Source organism: Taudactylus pleione, unplaced genomic scaffold, assembly GCF_031769625.1.
Source record: "Taudactylus pleione unplaced genomic scaffold, aTauple2 ptg000155l, whole genome shotgun sequence".
NCBI classification, from domain to species: domain Eukaryota; kingdom Metazoa; phylum Chordata; class Amphibia; order Anura; family Myobatrachidae; genus Taudactylus; species Taudactylus pleione.
Window position 1 is genome coordinate 5,907,650 of NW_028284557.1, and position 24,725 is coordinate 5,932,374.

General features: G+C 42.6%; 2 protein-coding genes across 3 annotated transcripts in view; one reads left to right on the forward strand and one right to left on the reverse strand.

The window, feature by feature from the left end:
- The window catches only part of ERBB2 (erb-b2 receptor tyrosine kinase 2), a 118,393-nt gene extending 101,507 nt beyond the window's left edge, over positions 1-16,886 (forward strand). Inside the window, exons 20-27 of one of the 2 annotated variants that reach the window (XM_088474631.1) lie at positions 629-814; positions 2,021-2,176; positions 3,057-3,132; positions 3,215-3,361; positions 10,544-10,641; positions 10,936-11,115; positions 11,853-12,126; positions 13,240-16,886. In XM_088474631.1, the coding sequence (XP_088330757.1) occupies positions 629-814; positions 2,021-2,176; positions 3,057-3,132; positions 3,215-3,361; positions 10,544-10,641; positions 10,936-11,115; positions 11,853-12,126; positions 13,240-13,601 (1,479 nt within the window). In that variant the 3' untranslated portion in view covers positions 13,602-16,886. The remainder of the gene's footprint in view (positions 1-628; positions 815-2,020; positions 2,177-3,056; positions 3,133-3,214; positions 3,362-10,543; positions 10,642-10,935; positions 11,116-11,852; positions 12,127-13,239) is intronic. The other variant, XM_088474632.1, reaches the window with a different exon arrangement.
- A 54-nt stretch (positions 16,887-16,940) lies between these two features.
- Positions 16,941-23,624, reverse strand: MIEN1 (migration and invasion enhancer 1). Its single transcript, XM_088474633.1, has 4 exons — positions 23,437-23,624; positions 21,317-21,414; positions 21,154-21,230; positions 16,941-17,427 (listed from the first exon to the last, which is right to left on the reverse strand). Exons 1-4 carry the CDS (start codon positions 23,466-23,468, stop codon positions 17,344-17,346), a joined length of 291 nt encoding a protein of 96 aa, XP_088330759.1. The 5' UTR covers positions 23,469-23,624; the 3' UTR covers positions 16,941-17,343.
- Positions 23,625-24,725: the final 1,101 nt, after the last annotated feature.

Here is a 24,725-nt window from a genome sequence, read left to right on the forward strand (position 1 = left end):
ATGACTTTTGTAACAGCTAATTAATAAATAATTAGTTATCATTCTAATTAAATATTGCTATTTGGTACAAGGCCCTACAGGTTTGCTTGCACATAAAAAAAGACCTGCATTTGATTTGTTAAATGAGCATTATTATCTACAGTGATTAACTGCTGCCATTGCAGAGGCTACTGCTGCCACCCTACTGGAATGTGAGAGAGGGCGGGGGGAGGATGGGGGGGGGGGGATTGGTAGATCTATTGAGCATTACAGCATCTGGGCATGCTCAGAAGAAAATATGCAAAAATAAGATTGTTGATTAGTTTGTAGGGTTTGGGATCATCTCCCAAAAGTCTCCACTAGATTTCCATAATAATGTCTCAAACATTTTTGTCCTTCCAATGAAAGCTATAAAACTGATGCACCACCGGCAACAGATAGTATCTAAAACCGGCGAGCAAAAATAGTAGCATGAAATCACAAAAAAAGCTTTTGTGACACAGTTCTGTATTTTTCTGTGTCCATAAATGAACCTTTACATACGTTCCATCACAAGTTCTCCAGTAAATTGCACATTCACCTACAATATCTGTGTAGAGAAGCTGTCATTATGCTTACAATGAAATGACCCATGGACCATTTGTTACAGGAAGCTTATGTCATGGCAGGGGTGGCGAGCCCTTATGTGTGTCGTCTGCTGGGGATCTGCCTCACATCCACAGTACAACTGGTTACCCAGCTCATGCCGTATGGCTGTCTACTGGAATATGTGCGAGAAAATAAGGACCGCATTGCATCCAGAGACCTTCTCAACTGGTGCGTGCAAATTGCCAAGGTATGTAAGACGTTTGTTTCTGTTATTCATAAGACTTTCCAAAAACTGAGACATTATCTTATATTTTAATAAACACAATTGGATATGTCAGGATATGTCCTCTGCTAGAAACAGTAGGTATATTAAGCACATTATACACATTCTGTAAGTGCAGTGTATATGGCAACATTACACATATCCTACACCCTATCAGTCAAAAAATGTATCTAATACAGAGATCAACTGCATGAAGAACACATGTAATATTCTTTTTCAAACTGTTAACACTTGTACTAGCATATATATTTAGACAGCCATTTTCCCAAGGCATGCCTACATTTCTCTATGCTCATTTTTTGTTACAGGCACCCATGAACTTTATGTAGCCATTTCTATATTACTGAATAGCTAAACATTTTGAGATAACTGGATTTCCTAACTTAAGGGGCCTAACCATTACACGACTTTGTGAACAATCTGCATTATTCACAAAGTCTTGTAATGGATACCGGCAAGGACCCGACTATCTACTGAACTTGCCCGTCAACCTGACGACGCTCGTCAGGTTCCGAAATAGGAGGTCGGACTCCTGCACTGAATGACGTTCAGTGAACGCCGTTCAATGTGGGCACCACACCTCGGCGACCTGAAGGTCTGAACGCTAGATGTACAGTCTTTCAGGTCACCTAGTGGATAGGCCCCTTAGACTGTATATTTATTTTACCAGCGTATCCACCAATGTGCCTCATTTCTGATGTCAATGTGCCTTGAAAAATTAAATTTCACCATTTCTCCTAACAACTGATAAAATATTATATTTGGTATATTGTTTAGTATGGTGTTCCAATAACTTGCTGCAAATAAGACATGTGGCCTATATATCAAAGCTTGATGAGAGATAAAATTGTAAGAGAAAAAGTATTAACCAATCAGCTCCTAACTGTCATTTTTTCAAACACCGCCTATAAATTGTAAGTTAGAAGCTGATTATCTCTCATCAAGCTTTGATACATAGGCCCCCTAGTCTCTATGAGTATCCTTTGAGGGCTGCTCACTCACCGCTGTCTTTATTACAATGCTTTTCAGCATGGTCATCTAAAATATGTTCATTATTAGCATATTTTTGTTATGACTGTAGAAAAAAAACTACACAAACTCAACAGACAATTAGGTCAGAGATCTCTCCATACTTTGTTTTCATTATTGACATGTGTATGTTGATCACAGGGCATGACCTATCTAGAGGAAGTCCGCTTGGTGCACAGAGATTTGGCTGCAAGGAATGTCTTGGTCAAAAACCCAACACATGTTAAAATCACAGACTTTGGCCTTGCAAGATTGCTGGATGTGGATGAAACAGAGTATCATGCAGATGGTGGGAAGGTAATATGCTAAGAGCAGTCAGATTGTCATAACACTCAGTTATATAGCTTAACATTCAGATTGGCATTTAGTATCTACATCAGTTGACAGCATATTCCCACCCGCCTCAGCAAATATAATTGTAACAGTAATCTGGTACACAGGCCTCCAATGATACCATAATCATGAAGAGGCTTGTGGGAAAGGAGATGAGATCTGAGTCAAACTGAAGATTTTTTTACTGGTTTACCTTGTTTTATGGCATCTATTGTGATCTATCGTGTAGCTTGTGAGTGATGCCATTACACAAATCAGTTTGACAATTTGTCCAGTGTTCACATTTGTGTTTCTGTTGATCACCAGACTGCTTTTATGATTGTATACAGTATGTCCTTCTGTAGCGGTACTGGAAGAGAAGCGGTCTGACAGATAATGGAATTCATTTTTCAACAGCAATACATATAGCAATTATGTTTTGACATATTACTAAGACTTTCTCCATGTACATAATACAATACCAAATATGAACAAATTAATGGCACCTTTGTTTATACTGGGGACACAAGGTGGTTATTCAGTAGGCATGATCTATACAACTCCCTCATTTAGATGTTTCCTTTTGACTTGACATGAGCTGTAAAATCTGCACACAGTTAAAGGCATATGGGCTGAATACATATAAGAACACTTCCTGTCAGTTCACTAAGAAATTGTGACATCACTGAGGTATGAGGAACTTTGTACCTCCATGATATAATGAATTGATAAGACTGAAGTCTCATTAACATCAGATTACTTTTGGTTGTACATCTCCACTAAACAAATAGCTGCAGCAATCCAATGATCTGTATCTTGCGGCTCAAAATCAGAGTGTCCTCATACAGTAACTCCTGTTCTCTAGGTTCCCATTAAATGGATGGCTTTGGAATCTATTCTGCATCGGAAGTTCACACACCAGAGTGATGTATGGAGTTATGGTGAGCAGCTTCAGCTGAGAAGACATTCTCACAAACTTTGCCGTGAATGTTTCCAGAACCTTATGCTCATTTTACATTTTAGGGGTTACTGTGTGGGAGCTTATGACCTTTGGAGCAAAACCATATGATGGGATCCCAGCTCGAGAAATTCCAGACCTATTGGAGAAAGGAGAGAGACTCCCTCAGCCACCTGTGTGTACCATAGACGTATATATGATCATGGTAAAATGTAAGTAGTGGCAAGTTGAAGCTTGCAATGATTGTAGTATAGCATATCTGTCTACATATTTCCCCTTGTTAAATGTTATCGTAGTAATAAAGCAAAGTGCAAAAGCTTTATAATGTATAATGCAAAACTCTGCAGCTCCAGATATTTGGTACAGCAATTCATACACTGATCATACATCACATAGACCAAAGAAATACAAGGTTGACAGTGATGATGCAGTCATGCGCAGAAGGAGTAACAGGTGGTGGTAGGATAATATATAATAAAACAGCTGGGTTTTGAATGAGTGTTTGAAAGACTAAATATTGGGGAAGAGAGTCTGGTCAAGCAGTGAGTTCCATAAGAGGGGATTAGTGCAGGACAGCCTTTGAAGAGGGTTTCACAGAGCCACAGGAAAGTAGCTGCATGTAGCAGGTCCCGGGGCTTTGGCTAAAGTGAGGTTGCACCAGAGGAAAATATTTCACTAGGTGTTAGTGCAGATTTCATAAGTGTTAAAATATCCAGGAACCTTACTCATACTCACCCTCCCTAATAAATGCTGATCACTACGTGTATTTCTACTGCTTTCCTAGGGATTTCATTCCAACCGGGATATTGCCACTCTCTGTGTCCGGCTCAGTGTCTCTCAGCTAAGAAGAGTCACCAATGACCCGCTATATATATATATATATATATATATATATATATATATATATATATATATATATATATATATATATATGTATGTCTGCCTTGGCCAGTATGCATGTGTATGACAAATGTATTTACGTATATATGCAATAGTAAGAAATGCATGTGGGTACAATGTATGTATTTATTAGGCAGAGTTCATCTATCTTAGAATTATGTATAATGCCTCTACTCAGGGGCGGATCTAGTCTCTTGCTTTAGGGGGGGCGGTGTGTGTGCATGTGCAGTGGTGGCAAGGATGTGCTTGCCACTGCGTCGGCGATCCGATACCGTTGGGACCCCTGGGAGTGAGATTCGTGTCGCCTGTGTCCTCAGACTCCTCATTAATCTGGTTTTAGTCACCTGTAGGAGGGGGACCTTGTGTGTCATATCAGGGCCGGTTCTAGACCAAGTAGAGCCCAGGGTGAAAATTCCTTTGGTGCCCCACTTAAAAGGACAAAAAAATCAGTACTGTTTTTGTGTGTACTAAATAAAAACTCACCTTACTTATATGGTGGTTTCTCGGCAATGGGGAACGTCTGAAGAAATTGATCCTCTGTGGGCAGACAGTGTCCTCAATCAGTAGTCACTATTCACGTTGAAGATCACATGGTCCGGAAGATGCCTGTTTGTGTAGGAATATAATCAATGTCATCATCATACAACAGAAGTTCAACCAGAAATGTGCCCCGTGTCTCCTCCAGCCTCCTGTGTTCCTTCCAGCCCTGTCATTCCAGCCTCCAGTCCTCTGTGTCCCTTCCAGCCATGTCATTCCAGCCTCCAGTCCTCTGTGTACCCTCGAGCCCCCTCTTTCCCCTCCAGCCCCACATTATTCTAGTCTCCAGACCCCTGTGATTCCAGCCTTCAGCCCCCTGTGTCCCCTCCAGCCCCCAGTCATTCCAGCATCCACCGCTCTGTGTCCCCTCCAGTCCCGTCATTCCAGTCTCCAGTCCTCTTTGTCCCCTCCAGTCCCGTCATTCCAGTCTCCAGTCCTCTGTGTACCCTCCAGCCCCCATCATTCCAGCCTCCAACCCCTTGTCATTCCAGCCTTCAGCCCCGTGTCCCCTCCAGTCCTCATCCTCCCAGCCTTCAGTCCTGTGTCCCCTCCAGCCACCTGTCATTCCAGCCTCCTGTCCCCTCCAGCCCCTCATCATTCCAGCCTTCAGCCCCATGTCCCCTTCAGCCACCTGTCATTCCAGCCCCCCAACATTCCGGCCACCTGTCTCCCCTCCAGGAACCTGTCATCCTATCTCCCCTCCAAGCCCCTGTCATTCCAGGCTCCAGACCCCTGTGATTCCAACCTTCAGCCCAGTGTCCCCTCCAGCCCCCTCTCATTCCAGTCTTCAGCCCCGTGTCCCCTCCATCCCCCCGTCATTCCAGCATCCACCGCTCTATGTCCCCTCCAGTCCCCTGTCACTCCAGTCCTCTGTGTACCCTCCAGCCCCAATCATTCCAGCCTCCAACCCCTTGTCATTCCAGCATTCAGCCCCATGTCACCTCCAGCCCTATGTGTCCCCTCTAGCCACCTCATTCCAGCCTCCTGTCCCCTCCAGCCCCCCAACATTCTGGCCACCTGTCTCCCCTCCAGGCCCCTGTCATCCTCTCTCCCCTCCAAGCCCCTGTCATCCTGTCTCCCCTCCTGGCCCCTGTCATTCCAGCCTCCAGCCCCGAGTAACCTCAACAACCAACCCACTTACCTTCATTTCTGCAGCCGGACTGCTCCTTCTTCTTTCAGTTCGGTGTCCTACTGCTCCTGCTGGTCCTGTTCTTCAGGCTCTTCCTCTTCCTGAGCAGTGAGCACTTGACACGTAGCACGTATTCCTGAAGAGAGCCGGCTGGGTCAAGGGGGTGTGGCCTAATCGTGGGTCCGTGGCCACACCCCCTTATGGAGGAAGAAAAAAAATTATTAAATTTTTTTGGCAGTTGTGTTACGGGGATCGCCCCCCTGGATCCGCCACTGCCTCTACTTAAATATATTGGTGTTAGGCTGCATGTATGTGAAAACATAGGAATGGGACAGAGGCCCTGATTCAGAGCCGGACGCTCTGACAGAGCGCTCGCTCTGAATCAGGGCCGGGCTATTTTTATTTTTTTTAGAACGGCCTCCTGGCCGCTCGCATAGCTGTGGGTGACCACCCACAGCTATAGCGAGTGGCCAGGAAGATGGTCGCGATGGTCAAGACCATCGCGACTATCGGGCTTGCGACAAGACCCTTGTGGTAGGGTTTCGTGATGTCGGTGGGGCCGCCCCCAAACGGAGGCGTTCACATGGGAACGCCTCCGTTTGGGCAGCCACTCCCCGGCCCGCCCACCAAAGGGGGCGTGCTGTCACTCAACATCGGCAGCACGCCCCCTTTAGTACGAGACCCGGAGCGAATACTTACAATTTAACTACACTGCCATTTTATACAGTACTGGTGACCGTAATCCCCTCAAACCTATACAATACTCACACTTGCACTACACTGCCATTTTATACAGTACTGGTGACCGTAATCCCCTCAAACCTATACAATACTCACACTTGCACTACACTGACATTTTATACAGTACTGGTAACCGTAATCCCCTCAAACCTATACAATACTCACACTTGCACTACACTGCCATTTTATACAGTACTGGTGACCGTAATACACTGCAAACCTATACAATACTCACACTTGAACTACACTGCCATTTTATACAGTACTGGTAACTGTACTACACTGCAAAGCTATACAATATTCACACTTGCACTACACTGCCATTTTATACAGTACTGGTAACTGTACTACACTGCAAACCTATACAATACTCACACTTGCACTACACTGCCATTTTATACAGTACCGGTGACCGTAATACACTGCAAACCTATACAATACTCACACTTACACTACACTGCCATTTTATACAGTACTGGTGACCGTAATACACTGCAAACCTATACAATACTCACACTTGCACTACACTGCCATTTTATACAGTACTGGTAACTGTAATACACTGCAAACCTATACAATACACACACTTGCACTACACTGCCATTTTATACAGTACTGGTAACTGTAATACACTGCAAACCTATACAATATTCACACTTGCACTACACTGCCATTTTATACAGTACTGGTGACTGTAATACACTGCAAACCTATACAATACTCACACTTGCACTACACTGCCATTTTATACAGTACTGGTGACTGTAATACACTGCAAACCTATACAATATTCACACTTGCACTACATTGCCATTTTATACAGTACTGGTGACTGTAATACCCTGCAAACCTATACAATATTCACACTTGCACTACACTGCCATTTTATACAGTACTGGTGACTGTAATACACTGCAAACCTATACAATACTCACACTTACACTACACTGCCATTTTATACAGTACTGGTGACCATAATACACTGCAAACCTATACAATATTCACACTTGCACTACACTGCCATTTTATACAGTACTGGTAACTGTAATACACTGCAAACCTATACAATACTCACACTTACACTACAGTACTGGTAACTGTAATACTCACACTTGCACTACCACCCTATATAAAATAGACTTGCACACTACACTGCTAAGTTATAATTACCCTGACACACACTATACTGCCAATTTATAATAACCCTGACACCCACACTACACTGCCAATTTATACAAAACTGTTTGCTAACTTAGTTCCTCCTCTGTTGATTTTAGCTACCTCTATGGTGACAGCAGCTCCTGCCACTCATGGGTGCATAAGACCTGGCTCTGTTTCCAGCAGCAACCATGTTACTAAAGAAAGATACCAGGCTACTCACAGCTACTCCAAGCTGGCATTTAACCACACGACTACCTGTGCAGCACAAAAGCAGAAGCCCTCTCAAGAAAAAGGATGGAGGTTCAGTTATAACAAATACAGCAGCTGATTATTCATTATACCCTATACTAGTAGTTCTCAAACTTTTTTCTACCATGACACACTGAAAAGTGACATCCACATGTGACACAAAATTTTATAGAAAAATAAATGTGAATGAACCTTATTGTACCCACTCCCAGCTGTTCTTTATATACCAAACCTCCCCCCCCTCCCATTCTCATGAAACATGAAGTTTACTTATCTTAGGACTCCTTTCCTCATCATTTCCTCTTAAGATGGGTACACACTGGTCCAATCTGCAGTCAATCCGACCTCCAACTGACCAGTTGGTCCGACATTGGACAAGTGTGTATTCTTACGTGACTGATGCTTAAAAATTGGGAGACGTGGCTGCCGATCAGCTGACCAGTGTACTGCTGAGACTAGAGCTGGTGAACGAGCTTCGGACAGCACACCTTCTGCAGCAATTATCAGCCGGGCACATATCAGCATCAGCAGTACTGGCATGCAGCCGAAGGGTTAACAGCTATTGTAGTCATGTTGCGTGGTCTGGCGGTGGTCTTGGGAGTGGCAGCAGACCCGGAGGCAGCCCAGCAACGTCCGCCAATGTGGCGGGATCCGTCGGAGGCCGCAAGGGCATGGCAGTGGACCTGGATCCTACAGGATCCAGTCCCCGTCAGCCATTACTGAAGAATTTGTCAGGGGCCATGGGTTCACCAGTGGTGGTTTTCCACTGCTGCCCACATGTACAATACGCGCCATTTAAAAAAATGTATTGCTGCGGTGTGGTCTGCCCCCACCTGACAGATGAGGATTTGCTAGTGCCAAAGCTTGGCACCTTAAAATTGCAGCCAATCACTGCAAGAGCCTGCACAGTATCCATTGGAGAAGGGGGAAGATCGGCAATGCACACTTACTTCCCTTTGCTCTGCTGCAGGGTTGTAACTAGAACTTTGTGGGCTCCATAGCCCATAAAATTTTTAAGGCCCCCCAACTCAGGTCTCAAACACAGTATATACATGTATTTAAATGTATATACGTGTATATATGCAGTATGTTCTGTATTGTGCTCCCCACCTTATCTGTATGTTCTGTATTGTGCTACCCCATCATCTGTCCCCTTTCCCCCTCCTGTGTCCATTATTAATTATGTTCTCTCCCTGTGCCCATTATTATGTCCCTTTTTGTGTCCATTACCTATGTCCATTATTATGTTCTCTCCCTATATCCATTATGTCCCATCCACCCCCCGTGTCCATTATTATAACCCCCCCTCGCTATGTCCATTACTTTGCTCCTGGCAGTACAGCGCTCCGGTAGTAAGTCAGTAGCTCCTCCTCCTCAGTCCATCATTGGATAAATGCCGGTGGCAGGCACCCACCCATGTAGAGCCCAGCGCGCAGTGAGCGGCGGCACCTATGTAACGTTGCGCGGCCTGATGTCACATGTCATAGACTAGAGGAGGGACTGACACACACTACGCGGCGCAGTGAGGTCTTATGAAGCAAGGTTATCCACTGCACTGCGGCTACTCTAGTTTGTAATTAATATGTTTGGCAGCCAGGACCAGGACTCGGCAGGGTGCAGAAGGTTGCTTGCTGGGCCGGCGGGCCCCCTAAGCCACCGGGCCCCATAGCAAGCACACCCTCTGCACCCACCATAGTTACTACACTGCTCTGCTGATTGGCCAGAGCGTATCCCGGAGCAAGGGAGGAGAACGGGAAAGCACACTCTCCTTCCAGTCTCTGCTGAATGACCGGAGCTCGTTCTGCTGGACCCAGCCTTGTTATTGTCACCCCACTGTCATTGTGCGTGACACAACAGGGATCAACTCACGACACCTACATTGAGAAGTGCTCCCTATATGATACTCATACCGGTACTAAGAAATCAACAAATACCCAGCAATTCTTTATCAATATATTTAGTGAAAAAGGCAGGAAGGTAAGTTAAAAATGAAAAAAATAATAATTAGTTGAGGGATGAAAATCACTTGGAGATTACTGTGAACACCAACAATGTAACAGTGTACCTCCACATTCCAAGCTGCTCCATTATTAGTGTGAAAAAAATAAATGAATTACATACAAATACACCATTAAAACTATAATTTATTTTACAAATGTCATTACCTTAATCTTCAACTTCCCAGCAGGCAGTGAACAGGTCATTTTACTGAGCTCTTCGCTTGCATCATCCATAAATATACTGGGGTCAAGTAGGGTGCTACGAGTGCGCTCCTAAGTCTGTGAAATGTACTGACTCTTCTTAATGCATTTCTAATAAAAGTTACATTTTAATTACATTTATTTTTCTTAAGAGTGCCCCCAAAAAAGGTTTCTTCTTTCCCTCCCGCTCTTCTGGGAGGAACCCCCTGATAATATTGTTCAGCTAATAACTTGCGGTGCACCACCAACAGAGTGAGGTCATATATTAAAATATTTCAGATGTTGGTTTTACATATGTTTTGATATATGAGATAGTCTTGTGCAGGATCAATCTCTTTTCCCCACTTAACATCATCCATAAACTAACAATCTTACATGATTATATCAGTATTTTTTCTTGACATTTATTTGTTGATTTACACAACTCTTACATGACAGTCCCCTAAGTTCTGAGATCCTGTCTTCTTCCTCAACAGGCTGGATGATAGACTCGGACTGCCGACCCAAGTTCCGTGAGCTGGTCACAGAGTTTTCCCGTATGGCTCGTGACCCAAAGCGTTTTGTGGTCATTGAGGTACAAAACCAGTGATAATTGGCCTGACATTTCTAACCATAGCATTACAGCATTTCTTCTGACTAGAAATCAGTCCTGCTTGTCAACTTTATGCTGCATAATTAATCAGCTTCAACTGTTAAAATGTGGCACTCTTGATACACTAACATGCTTTTCATAACAACTATTGCAATTGTTCAGCATGTAGGTGTTTAACATATCTTGCTGTACTTTGTTATATGGCAGTAAATATTCTGAGCATTGCTAGACTAGCTTGTGTGATCCACCTGCTCTTTAACATCTCATTTCTTGCAGGATGAAGAGCTCAATGGCCAGACCAGCCCGTTGACCACACAGTTTTATAGCGCTCTGCTGCAGGACGCTGCAGGTGTTGATGGTTTAGTGGATGCTGAGGAGTATCTGGTTCCCCACCAGGGATTTTTTGGTTCGGAGGATGCTACAGGGGTACACCGCAATAGAATATCATCAACACAGGTACAAGAACAGCTGTTGGTATCAATTATATTCGACACCTTCTGGGTCTTATAGCTCACATAAAAGTATCTAATATCACTGTACTTCTAGATGTTTAGTGAAATCGTATACTGTATTGCATAGTCTATATAGACTACAGTCACCACCCTTATGTGCTATAACTGCACATAAACATTAATAAAAGTACAGATGTGTCCAAATACATCTATCCTCCGTGCACTACACGTGTGCCTCGGTAGCGCTGAGCGTTTTTTCGTGCAACTTTTCAACTTTAAATGCGTCTTATTCGCTCAGCAATGCGAATAGCTAGCACAAGCAGGTTCTGTTGATTAAAATGATATGCAGAACGCTTATGTTCTGTGTGCGACTGCGGGTGAATCTGCATACGAAACACTTGTTATAGCTGCTGACACTAACGTAGCGTTTCGCATGCAGATAAAACCCGCAGTCGCTCACAGAATATAGGCATGCTGCATATCATTTTAATCAGAAGCTGCTTGTGCTAACTCTTCACATCACTGTGTGAATAAGACACATTTGAAGGTAAAAAGTTGCATGAAAATACGCTCGGCGCTACAGAGTCACGCCACGACAAGACTACAAGGGCTGTTTAGCGCGCAAGGAGGCTAGATGTATGAGGACACATCTGTATAAAAACTCGTGTTAGTGTTGTGTACACAAGCCCCAGCTAACAGAACTATGGATTATCAGTGTATCTCCAACCCTTTTCTCACCAGAGTGCTGCTGAAACACAGATAGACCAAGTGTTGATGGAAAGACTAGACCCAGTGGCACCTCTGCTCGCTCGCACTATGTCAAATGAGTCAACTGCCAGTGGCTCTGATGATCTTAGTGAGGGTGACTATGTATTCGATCCGCCACACCCCAAAGAAAACAGCCTTCTGCGTAGGTATTATGAGGACCCCACACAGCTTGGAGAAGACACAATAGATGGCAGAGGGATGGAGACAGATGGCTGTACGTCACCAGGATCCCTTGTATACCCACCAGGTACTACAGGATGACTGCATCTGTGGTTGTGTATATATTAGAGGTAGAATTATTACCTTCTTGCTGATCTCTGTTCAGTGCTGTGCTGCAGAAGTTATTAGCACTGCTATAATGAACATCAGAGGAATATATTCAGAATTGTAATGTTTGTTCTAATAAGATACATAGAAAACTTATTAGTTTTCTTTAAAACCAAATATATTGTAAGCTTTATTTTGAATGCACTAAGGGCATAATTTAGAGATAAAAATGCATCCATACACTTACAACGCTGCTGCTGTAACACGAGATGCATATATCTTAAGGTAACTAAAATTAAATCTAGTACTAGGATATTTTGGGCTGAAAAACTGCGACCATCAATGTCATGCAGAAATATATGCCTCATAGAGGGGCTTTAGTAATAATTGGACACATCTCTAATGGACATGCTTGGCTTGCATCTCCACCCCCTTACTCTGCTTAGTGTCTCAACCCACCTCTCCCAGCACAATTGGGTGCATGTAGAGATAACACTCAGCTCAAAATTAGAGCCCAAGTTGTGTGCACACAAAATACAACATTGTCCACAAGTGGCTTTTTTACCCAGTGCAAACTCTAAATCAGACCCTAAATTTCCAAATTACTTTATTATTTTTTACATTAATTATAAGCTAAAATATTTTATAGTGCTGCATTTATAAAAATATTTAGGGATATTTTTTCTCAATATCTGTTCCTCCCCATTGCACTAAGTGGGGGTACGGTGCGGTAACCTCACTTCCTATTGTGGACACACAATTACAGAGATGTTGACCTTGCCTAGCATGAGCTCGTAAAATTTCCGAAACAAACTTGTAGAATGACAGCAGTTTATTTAATGGATGCTGCTGCTGCTGCTATCCTCCTTGGCAGATCATCACATATGTGGCTAGTCAAGTCTGAATGAGGTGATCCACATTTTAGCTCAGTGATAGAAACCCAATGTACCGGAACAAAACTCCAGTAAACCTATTTCAACAAGCTATGTACATAAAATAAAACTAAGTGGAAGTGTCAATTAATGACCATAGGCTGAAAACAACTAGCGAGGTTCACATGTTGCCAAGGGCTCATTTTTTGTTTCCTATAAAGCAGAATATGTGAACCAAAGAGAACCAAACAGAAGCCGCTCACCTGTAAAGACGCCAAGAACATCAGTGTCCACGCTGGAGAGGCAAAAGGGACAGCTGTGCCGGAATGGCTTGGTCAGGGAGCCAAGGAGCCCAGCTGCTGTGGAAAATCCAGACTATCTTCCTCCTCAAAGACTACACTTACCAAACTGTTTCCCCCAAGCCTTTGACAATCCTTATTACTTTAATCATGAACTCAATGCAGCAAGGGCCGAAGGGGAACTTAACCCTGGACCGAATGGATTTACTACACCAACTGCGGAAAACCCAGAGTACTTAGGACTAGACGAGGCAATGATTAGGCCTCGGGATGTGACTGTGTAAAGGAATTGGGACTGAGTACCTCAGATACAGGCAGCTGTTTTGAAGAAGGCATCATGAAAAGGGAAAAACAAACAATATATGAATTATTTTCCCCATAACAACCTTTTTTGCTCTACAATCGTGGCTTCCAGACACATTCAATTGACCAATCAGAAATGGTTGTGGTTGGTAAACTTTGGAAAGATAAGGAAGCGTAGGCCTAAATTCTACGTAGACATAACCTTTGTAACACAGGATCTAGGTTATGTGAATCCTGTTATTGGGTTCTATATATAATATATCATTCTATAAATGATCCACTGCATCTAGTAACAACTCTGGAAATTGGGCAGGTGTTATCTCTAGGGTGGCACTGAGAGTCTAGTGCACACCAGAAATACACCCAGGCCTGTTTTTAGCCAAACACTTCATAACTTTTAACGGGAGAACTCACTTTAATTACAATAAAAGTTGCATATATTTAATAAGATCATATGTGAAAAGTAACTTGAACATACATACTATATTTCCTTTTGATTAATCATTCTAGATTATATTTTTTCACACTGAAGTATTGATAAAGGATCTAAAAATCTCCCATTATTTACATCTATAGTAAGTTGAAAAGCCCTTAGAGCTCATCCATCTTGTAAATAGATTGACCAAGGAAGGCTTAACTTGAGGTATAAGTTATATATAAGTTTATGTTCCACACACTAGTCCCCTGAATGACTTTCCTTTGGCCACCACTTACACCTTATAGTCTAACAGTTGCCAACTACCTAATGAATTTAAAAATCAATAAAATCAGTGTTACTTGTTATTTCAAGGGCATGTAAAAGCAATGTAAAATATGGGTCTCAATGATGTTATTAGGGAGCGCCAGTAGTTTAGTGGTTGTCATGCTTTCATCTGCAGAGTGATTAGTGGGTCCATATTCACGTGCTTATCCCATGCATGTCTTCCAACATGACCAGTTTAACCTAGTACACTAGATATCATTGCTACCAGTGTGGAGGAAGCCTAATTGGAGAATGTAACCTATTAAGTCAATAGGAAATGGTTCCATTGCAGTGTAGGCTGATATTTTGTGCACTGATCCTATATATTCATGGAGAATGACTGGCAACCAGTATATAGTTTCTAATGAATTAACAGGCTCCATTGTTATAACTATTGGACAAACTTATGAATTGTTTGCCTTCACTGTGAGAATAGCAGTGATGGCACTGGCTCCTAGTGAATGGATAGGCTGCAGTCTCGCACATACTGGTTCATCCCACAAAACGGCTGCATCTACCGTCTGCAGACCAAGGATGTATTGTAACATTTCTAGCACAAATGATACACGAGTCTAGATTACTGTAATGGTACATTTAGGGGCAAACCTTACAATAATTATAACAGATTTATGGTCAGAGAAGTCATTTGGTTTAGAAATGACAGAAATGGGAACAAGTTAATTTTTGGGGAACTGAATTTGATAGAGGACTGTCTGATCATTGCCAATCAATGCTGTCACTTTGTCCTTACAGAAAGCATTAATCTTACAGTCACTAATATCTTTGTCCTGACACAGTCCAATCTCACTGGCTCTGCCCACTGCACAAATAGCGAGCAGCACTATGCCACATTTACCCACGACCACTGTAACTGACGCCACAAGACGACTATCCTGGTACTTTCTGCAAAGTTATAGTATTTGAAATCTGTGTTGTGGTTTTGTATTAAGTTTGTAAATTTCAGGTTTTGTATTTAGAAAGTGTTTTTATAAGTTCCCAGAAAAGTTTTGGTTTTCTCATGACAGCACATATTTTTTTAAATCTTATTTCACGGTGGGTGACTAAGAGTAAATCTAATCCTGTTTTTATTGTATTGTTGACATTTTTAACACTAAAGACTTAAAAAGGAACAAAAGCTTTCAAATGTTTTAATATATTACAGTACTGGACATTTTGCTCTGTTGTATATAATGTGGCTGTTTCAGGTACACTAGATTATGGGGTCAATTCAATTAGCAGCAAGGGGGCGAGTTGCCATTGGAAGAGTGTGGAAACGCACCTCAACTCACACCCCGAACTTGTGTTTTTTTTGTACATAGCACTATGGGGCTACGCACCGTACGTGTGGCATATGGCAATACTTGCTAATTGAATCGACCCCTATAACTTGCACTCAATATATAACCTGACATACCTGCAACGTCTGTATATGCTAAAATAGACAACTGTGGAAAGTGAAATTCAGCCTCCATACAACTTTTTGCATTTTTAATTACACATAGGTAAGGCTTAATCACTGTAATTTGTTAGTAATCAAAACAAATATCAAGAAAAATCATTTTAAAGCCAAACCCCAGGAACAATACCACGGGTGCTCTACCCGGCTTTTTGTTTTTACACGCCACCCGGCACTATCCTGCTCCAGGGGTATGATGGCCAAAATCAGAATTGCACTGTGCTTACGTTACTGTGACAGGCACAATTACAGAGATTCCACCCCCACCTTTAAGAGGCAGGGCACGGTTTGGATGGTGGGAACATTGTAGAGAGGGTAGCCAGAAGGTGGGCAATATCTGCAAGATTCTTTAAACTTTATTGAATTGTTTAATTTTAAATTGTTATTCTCTAGTTTAAATCAATATAAGGATTTAACATTTTTGTATTATTATTTCCACCCAGATTACACAATTTTTTGGGAGAGCATTACAAATACTGGAGATGAGCGGTTCGGTTTTGGCTTGGATCTTCCCGCCAAGTTCAGATGTCAGAATGAGGCAAAACGTCATTTTTCATGCACATCTAGGCACAGAAATACGTGAAAGATGACGTTTTGCTTTATCTGAGATCCGAATTTGGTGGGAAGATCCGAAACGCTCAGCTCTAATTTTTAATCTTGCCTTTCAAAAGCTAGGAATCCTAATAATTAGTGATTAAAGTGATTGTTCACTTTTAGACAACCCTACTCAATATAACCTCTTCTTTTCAAGTCATTCCAATTGCTTGTTCCCATCACTTGCACAGTATCATTTGTTCCGTGATTCATTAGGCTAGAGTCTCACAAATATTGGTTCACAAAATGGCTACCGACACTGAATGTATGCAATGAGAAATAGCTTAAAGAGAACAGCTTTATCCATTACTAAAAGCTTAAAGTTTAACATGTTCTGATGTAATGTGACATTTTATTGTTGTGACTTAGTCAGTGACCTGTTAATGATCACACACAGACCTTACTGTTTGTGTACATGTCAAACTCGGTTGGATATTGCTGAGAAAACTTACTAAATATATAATGTAATATTCTTATGTTTCTCATATTTCATGGCAGATTTGTTTAAATACAGGACACTTGAAGACATACTGAAAACTGCATTTATCCAGGTATAGAAAGAGAATAGTTAATCCAAATATATAAAACAGACTGTTAGGCACAGCTGAGAATGCAATAAATAAAACCCATAAACTATTAAGTAAAATTGAGCAAAGTTGAGGATGCATCATCTTGCATTCCCATAGCGTGGTAAGTACAGACAGGTGAAGAGAACTGCTTCGGATTGGATGGTTGAAGGCAGGGCTGGCATGATGCAGCCATGGGTTATGGGAACAGTTGTTGATCAGTATATTGCCCAAGGTCTCGTCTGAGGGAAAGGTGCTTTTATCTGCACCATGGCTGAAGAACAGCAGATGTTCAACACAGTAGGCAGTATGAGTGGATGACCAGAGATAATGTCAGCCAGGAATTAGCTCACATCCCGGAAGTGTTACAAGATGACACAAGGGGCTCTGCTGTTGCTGATCTTTTCCACTGGTTCACCTTTGATAGCTTTTCGGATAACCTCTATCAACTACAGAGGAAAAAGTGTTAATAGGGGAAAAAAAACCCTGACCTTCTGTCACATCTACTGTGCATGTCTGTTTCACAAAAACAACATTTAACAGCAGACAACATAATTCAGCACTGTTGTTGTAGGCAATAAAGTAGTAGAGAACCTTACCATGGAAATGGTCAAAGAAGCAGGTGCTGTAATAAACATTCACTTTCTAAGGAATTGATGTCTGTGAAAAGCTCATCTATGAGCCCGTTCGCCACTCAGCACAATTCTATGTAAGTCCTTAATAGATGTACGGTACAGTGGTGATAAGCTGTTGCAGTATGACTTATTAGCAGCACCGGAAATGTGGAAGAACAGCAAGAAGTTTTGGAATGTCCAACAACTAGCTGAGGCTACAGTGAATTCAAAATAGGATTTTCCTTTTGAAATGTGGCAAATGTATATAATTATTAGTCTAGATTTCTAATGGTTCACAGTGCTGGACAACAGGGAAGAACAAGACATAAACAGGGACATAGAAGTTAGACCATATAAATGAGGTCACGGAAAAAAAAGGGTAGAGAGGGCCCTGCTCATGAGCTGACAGATGTATCCTCATACACCTAGCATCTATACGCCATATGGTGCAAGATGCAGAGTACAATATATGCTCCGAGACGAGTAGCATACCATATTAGAGGCTGGGCTGTGACTTTAATCACACAGGAATTAGTTTTAAACACGTACAAAGTCGCAGATAAAGTAAAACGGAACACTGCGTGAGGAAAAGACACGGCTGCTTGAATCAGAACCCTTCTTACACAGATTCACACTCAGTGGGACACAGATATACAAATTTCACACCTCAAATTGATATGTGCAAGCTAGCATTGTAGTGTTGTCGCTCCCAGTTGTTTTATTTAGGCGAAGATGACGTACATTTTGCTAGAAAAAAAAAAAGCTCGGCCCAGGTGAGTCAGAGGGGGACTATATTACGTGACTTGAGCAACAGTGTGTTTTATTAAGTGTATCCAGATTTGTTGCACTATAGATTGTAAATACAAGGTTGGTGCAAATAAAAACAGCAGTATTCTATTGGTTGCTTACCAGCAGCTCCCTCATATACAGTAATGTTTTGTTTCTTCTTAGAGAGAGGAGCAAGCTACTGTGTGACCAGACAGTCCCTGATGCACCCCACAGTCCCTGTATTTCAGATGCACCCCACAGTGCTGTATAGCCAGCCCAATATCTCTAGCACTGTTTGATTTGCCTGGCGCTGGGACTGGGAGCTACAGTAGGACCGCACAGTGCACCGGTCTTCTTCTCTGTGTGACCTAGGGGTATATTTACTAAAGTGAGAGTTTTTAGAAGAGGAGATGTTGCCTATAGCAACCTATCAGATTCTAGCTATTATCTTCCAGAAGGTGCTAGTTAAATGTTAAGTAGAATCTGACTGGTTGCTATGGGCAACATCTCCACTTATAAAAGCTCCTAATGTGTACCCAGCATTAGGTGTGGTTGAAGAGTTTTGGAATTTCTTCTTTCTGTCCATGGCTCAAGCACTCTAATCATTTAAATGCCCTATTTACCATTTGAGGGCTGCAGGAAGGCATGGACGGATTTCTCCCAGCCTATGCTGTGGCACAGGATTTTTTCTGGGCTGCTGGCAAACTGAACTAAGGCTGCAGTCCCAGTATACTTTTTACTAATGTAACAAAGTGGACATTGCCACCTCTGCATAAGCTGCCACTGGTTGGACGGTCCTCCAGGTAGCTGTTCATTTTTAGGCATTCTACCTTGTATTTGAGAGCCACTTTGGGATTTCTCACCATCTGTGCTCCTCTATTATTGAAGGCAAACGGATTTGTGTACATTACATTACTTTCTACAATTCTGTAAGGTGACACCGACCAACTCATCCCCTCTGTTCCTTTCCTGTCTCCCTGCTGAGCTAGATGTGTATTGAGAAGCAGGTGTTGAAGTTATTTTCCAGTATACAGTACCTCCTAGTGGTGACACAACTTACGGTGTCCTCCCTGCAGTCAAGAAATTTAATGGGCAGTACCCTTATCTAGCCACGTGTTCTTAGTACATCAATGAGTTCACTCTCATCTTATTGGTTCTAAATGTCTGAAACCACTGTGTGTTGAAATCAGAAACATTTATTTTGTTTAAGGTTTCTGGCCTTTACTGTTCATGGTTTTTTTTTTTTGAATTCTGGGTTTATTTTTCCTACATGCAAAAAAGTGTTTTAAAATCGGTTTTGTTTTGTTTTTAAACACAAAATTGTATAGAGTATTTTAAACAAGCCAAGGAAGACAGGAGGCATCCAGAAGACCCAAACCCAGGGCAGAGGACAGGATAAAAGGGGACATTACAATTGTTAAAAAAAGGAGGGGCTGGGCTGCACATCCTAATCTTAAAACGAAGTGCTACCATGCTGAGACCTGTTGTTCTACAGCAGAAAAAAGGGGTGAGATGCAGGTGCACACTATAAGCACTAAGAATTCGAACGATCAAAATATATATAATAAACTCCAAAAATTAACATGGTTTTATAAGCAAGGTGTCTTAGTACATGTTTGGCCAAAGAGGTTTGCCCATCTACCATGTCTAGTGTGTCAATATTATGGATGTTAGGGACCCACCTTATAAACATGTACTAAGAAGCCTTGCTTAAAAAACCATGTTAATTATTGGAGTTTATTATAAATACTTTGATCATTAGAATTCTTAGTGCTTATAGTGTGCACCTGCATCTACTCATTTTTTTCTGCCGACATTACACTTGTTCCCTATATGTAAGGCACCACAATACTCTGCTGCTCTTCATAGTGGGTAGAGCAGAGAATGCATCAGACAGCGCCGTAATAGGACTTTCTAGCTCCCCGTGCCAGCCATGCCCCCATAGCACATGATGTCATGCGGTAGAGGCGAGACTTGTAGCGCCAGCACTGCCCGGAACATCCTCAGGGGGCTGCAGTGTCTGTCGGGAACGTCTAAAAGGACGCTCCGGGTGGGACTGCAGCAACGATTCTGGCTGCAGGGTGCCGTTCCAGATGCAGGTGCCATGTGGCAGTGAGGGTTCCGCACACATGGCTCTGTGCAGTAGCACCGTTTACACCTAGTTAAAGCCCTGGCATCAGGACTAACAATGTTTACTATATAAGGGCAGATGTAGAAAAAAAAAGTATAAGTAGTGCCCTGCCGTCAGAGTTTACAATCTAATGGGAAAAAAAAAACCAGATGAAATAAGAGATGGGCGCATGACACAAAGTGGAGATTGGTACAGCAACGATACTAACAGTGAACGTAGACAATGTAGTAAAGAGATGGAATTTCAGGGAGTGTTTACAGATTCAGAGGCCAGGAAAGAGCCAGATCAGGCATGGTATGGAATTCCATAAGTGGTTAGAAGCTCAGGAGAATAAGCAAGATGGTATCAGAGAAGAGGTGAGGTGCCGGTCAGAGGTAGATCTAAGCGGGCATGAGGGACAGTATTTCAAGATGAGGTTTGAGATGTATGAAAGGCTGGTATTGCAGACAGCTTTCTAGGTTAGGTGAGTAATTGGTCTTAGAATCTACTGGAGCCAGTGTAGGGTTTTGCAGAGTGATACAGATGACGAATTGGCAAGGGGTGTACTGTCACCTGTGCTCAAGCATGGATATCCTTAAAACGTGAATTGTAATTGCTTCCCTGCAAATGCACAAACAGCTCTGCTATTTTTGTGACAAAGTTCAAGATATGTAAAAACTTACATCTTTTTCATAGGGAAATCCACCAAGTTCCAGTTTGGAGAAAACCAGTTTTCCATTTACCTCAATCTCAAATGCTCCTGAAAACAAAACCAAACAAGATTATGTGGCCTACCAAAACAACAGATAAAAAACAAGTCAAGATTTGTAATTAGGGGATACTTACCTGTTCCTCCAGGACGGGAGTCTATGGAGACCTCAGGGAACTCCTCCAGAACTGCACTTGCCAGCTCCTCATAATGAGATTTAAATCCACAGGGTTCACTACATGAAATGTAATTATAACATCAAATATAATAAAGCCAAACAGAATTTCATACTACCCCAGTGCTCTAGTGACAGAATGCATTAGCTATGGTAATAAGTGTTGGCTGGACACACCAGTGATCGTGCTGAGTGACAAAATATGTGGGTCCCAGGGACCCTCGACTTTAAAAAAAAATGAGGTCCCACCTGACCAATTCTGGGTTCCATCATAATTTATGCTTTAGAGCTCCCCATATGCCTCTCATATCTCCCCCAAATGCCACGACAAATCCCCACATGCCCCTAAAATGGCCAACAGCATCAGATATCCTCACATGCATGTTTAATGCCTCCATGATCTTACAGGTGATATGACTTGTCTCTACACAAAACCCATAGTGAATAAGTAGGCTTACCATATCTTCCCTCTAAACTGGAACACTCATGGATTACACAGGTTCTGTGGCTCATTAAAACCAGGTAAAATCCAGGCTTGAAGTCAGCCGGTCACAGAACCTGTGTAATTAATTCATGAGTGTCCCGTTTTAAAGCGATAGTATGGTTAGCCAATGAATAATGCTTCAGGTAATAAGAGGCATATTTATCAAAGGATATATGTGGTATATCCTAGAAGGCAACCATTTTCTGAGGTGGTATATAAATATTAAAAACTCCCGGGAGGTATGTAAAGGAGACCACAGCAGATATTCCAGATATCTGCTGCAATGCCCTAGTCATCTTGTTAGGGCACACAGGGGGCGCCTTTGAGAAAGGGACCGAAAAAGGGGTGTGGTCATTTAGGAAAGGGGACGTGTCCTTGAGATGCATCCCCTTTTCATCACTGTAAGGGGTGTGCTCAGCACTCAAGGAGATGCTAGGCTGCCCTTAAGCTCTCCCTGCAGTGTGAATACATGCCATGCCATGCCGGTCACTGCGGCCCATGAGTGGGGATGGCTGTTTTAGATTTTCACTGTATAGTAGGCCTTATTCACGTTACGTCACACAGTAGTGCCCCGCAGTGATGTCTTTTACACATATATGCCACGCAGTAATGACCTTCACACATTTGACACACAGTAATGCCCGGTCTTTACATATTATGCCGCACATTAATGCCCTTTACACATTATGCCTCACAGCAGTGCCCGGCCAGTACACATTATTCCACGCAGTAATATCCCTTATACATTATGCATCCCCCCTCCCTAGCAGCCTCTTACCTGTGTCCCTCTAGCAGACCTTACCTGCTGCCTGGCCCCCCACTCCTGCATCAACAGGAAGCCGCACCAGCCCACGGCACTCAGTGCAGCCCTTGAAAATAGCGCTGCTGTCATACAAATCTGGCGCCGCACGTGAGCTAATCAGAGCTCGCGGACCTACAGCCGCTGCTGATTGGCTCACGACCGATGCATATTTGATTGACAGCAGTGCTTTTAGCGATGCGAGCAGGGCTGCTGAGCAGTGTCACCGGAGACACGCTATGAGCCACCGCGCCGTAATATGTGGCGAGCAAAGCAACCCCTCGAGGGGACAAATGTCTTTGGTGGCCTTTATGGTCATGGAACCACACTTCTGCCCTCACTCTACGTTACTTCCAGGTCCTTACAATGAAGGGGAAATAAGCACAACCCCAATATCACCATGACCCCTGGTCATTTGTAAGTAAATTGTATTAAAAAAAATAGGATATATATTGCAACAGGGCTCTTCAAAATACATAAGATCCATGGTCACTTATTTATGCTGTGTTGATTAATTCAATGGAAGTTAATTGATCGAGAAGTCGATAATCAGTGTGGTTCTTCACCTGTTGCGGAACTAAACTACAGGTCCAAGCATGCCCAAAGCTAGAAAGTTATGTTGCCTTTAGTCTGAGTTACAAAAGCCAAATTACTTACACTTGTAGCAGTATACAGACAGTAGCCCCCCAGCCTAGCAATGCAGACATTTCCACACTTTGTGCATGCAGGCTTCGTAATACTATAGCAGAATTAACATTAGAGTATTGTAACAGCCAGATAAAAGTCAGCCTTTCCTTACCAATATTCCACTATAATATTAACATCCGTCATGTTACCACCCAGCTGTGTCCGACTCACAGCAACAGCATCAATTCCTTCTTCCTCCTCCTCCTCCTTCCTTACATTTCACTTCCGCCCTCACTCCAGAGGAGACAACGTGGCTCCCCCTGCTGGCCTGTGCTGTAAATAGCGGCCAGGTCACCTAGCATCAGTGTAACGCTATAGCTGGAAACGCCCAGCGTGTCATATGTGCAAAGCTTTTCATATATTACACATGCTGCTGGTGTTATGCTGCCCGCAGCTGTCGGTACAGTGATACGTGGGAAAAGATTTGTATGGTGGCTCAAGGGTAATTTTTTACATCCCAATTATTCCGAATCGCGGAGCTTGCGGGGGCGGGGCTTACTGCAAAATGGGTGGAGTTTCGTTATCAATGGCCTTTTTGGGAGGGGATCAGGTGGTCTTGATTTGTTTTGTGCCGACTGCCCATCTCGCCTGCACTCACTGTATAAATATTTGGAGGTATGTCATTCTCTGTCCTGTATTCTGAATGCAGTTATTTTTGTTCTATGTCAGAAGTTCTCAAACTCTGTCCTTACAGTCCACGTTTTAAGTATATCCATTCTTGAGTCCAGATGGTTAACTCAAATTGACTAATTAAGTCACCTATGCTCAAGCATGGATATCCTTAAAATATGGACTGTAATGGCGGAGTTTGGCAATACCTCTGTATGTTGTATTGTGTTGGAATTGATCATCGTATTCAATGGGAAACCGCTTCACTAGTTACTGGGGTCCAAAATCTAAAGAAATACATTGCCATGTACCGGTGCATCATATTATACATCTAATAATAAAAATAAAAAATAAAACTTGGAAAAATCCACATATAAATCTTTTGTTTAATAGATCAAAATTCATTGTTTATGCAGATTATATACACACAATTAATTATATTGACTACCAGGTTAGCACCACCTTTTTTCCTTAACATGGCTGGAATTTTTTCATACATGAATTCTACAAACTAGCATAGCATTGCCTTGTCTACCTATGGGACAGAAAAACAGAGGCAGTCTCATTACTTTTCAGTCAGCCCTCGTAAATCATTTGTGGTCAGGCATGGATATCTCTAAAACCTGAACTGTTGGGAAGCCTTGAGGGCCGCGTTTGGGAATCTCTGCCCTGGATTATTGTGGATCTCACCTGTGAGGGGGATAATATCCCCTCCCGCCTCCTCCGCTTCCTCTCTCTTTCTGCCTGCTCCCATCTTGCTCATCTCATTAACCTCTCATCAGGCACTGTTCC

Coding starts and splice junctions, on each gene's coding strand:
- MIEN1 (XM_088474633.1), bottom strand. CDS start 23,468: ATGACGGATGTTAATATTATAGTGGAATATTG. Junction 21,415..23,436: donor AATATTATAGTGGAATATTG/GTAAGGAAAGGC, acceptor CATTTCATGTAG/TGAACCCTGTGGATTTAAAT. Junction 17,428..21,153: donor GATTTCCCTATGAAAAAGAT/GTAAGTTTTTAC, acceptor TTTCCTCTGTAG/TTGATAGAGGTTATCCGAAA.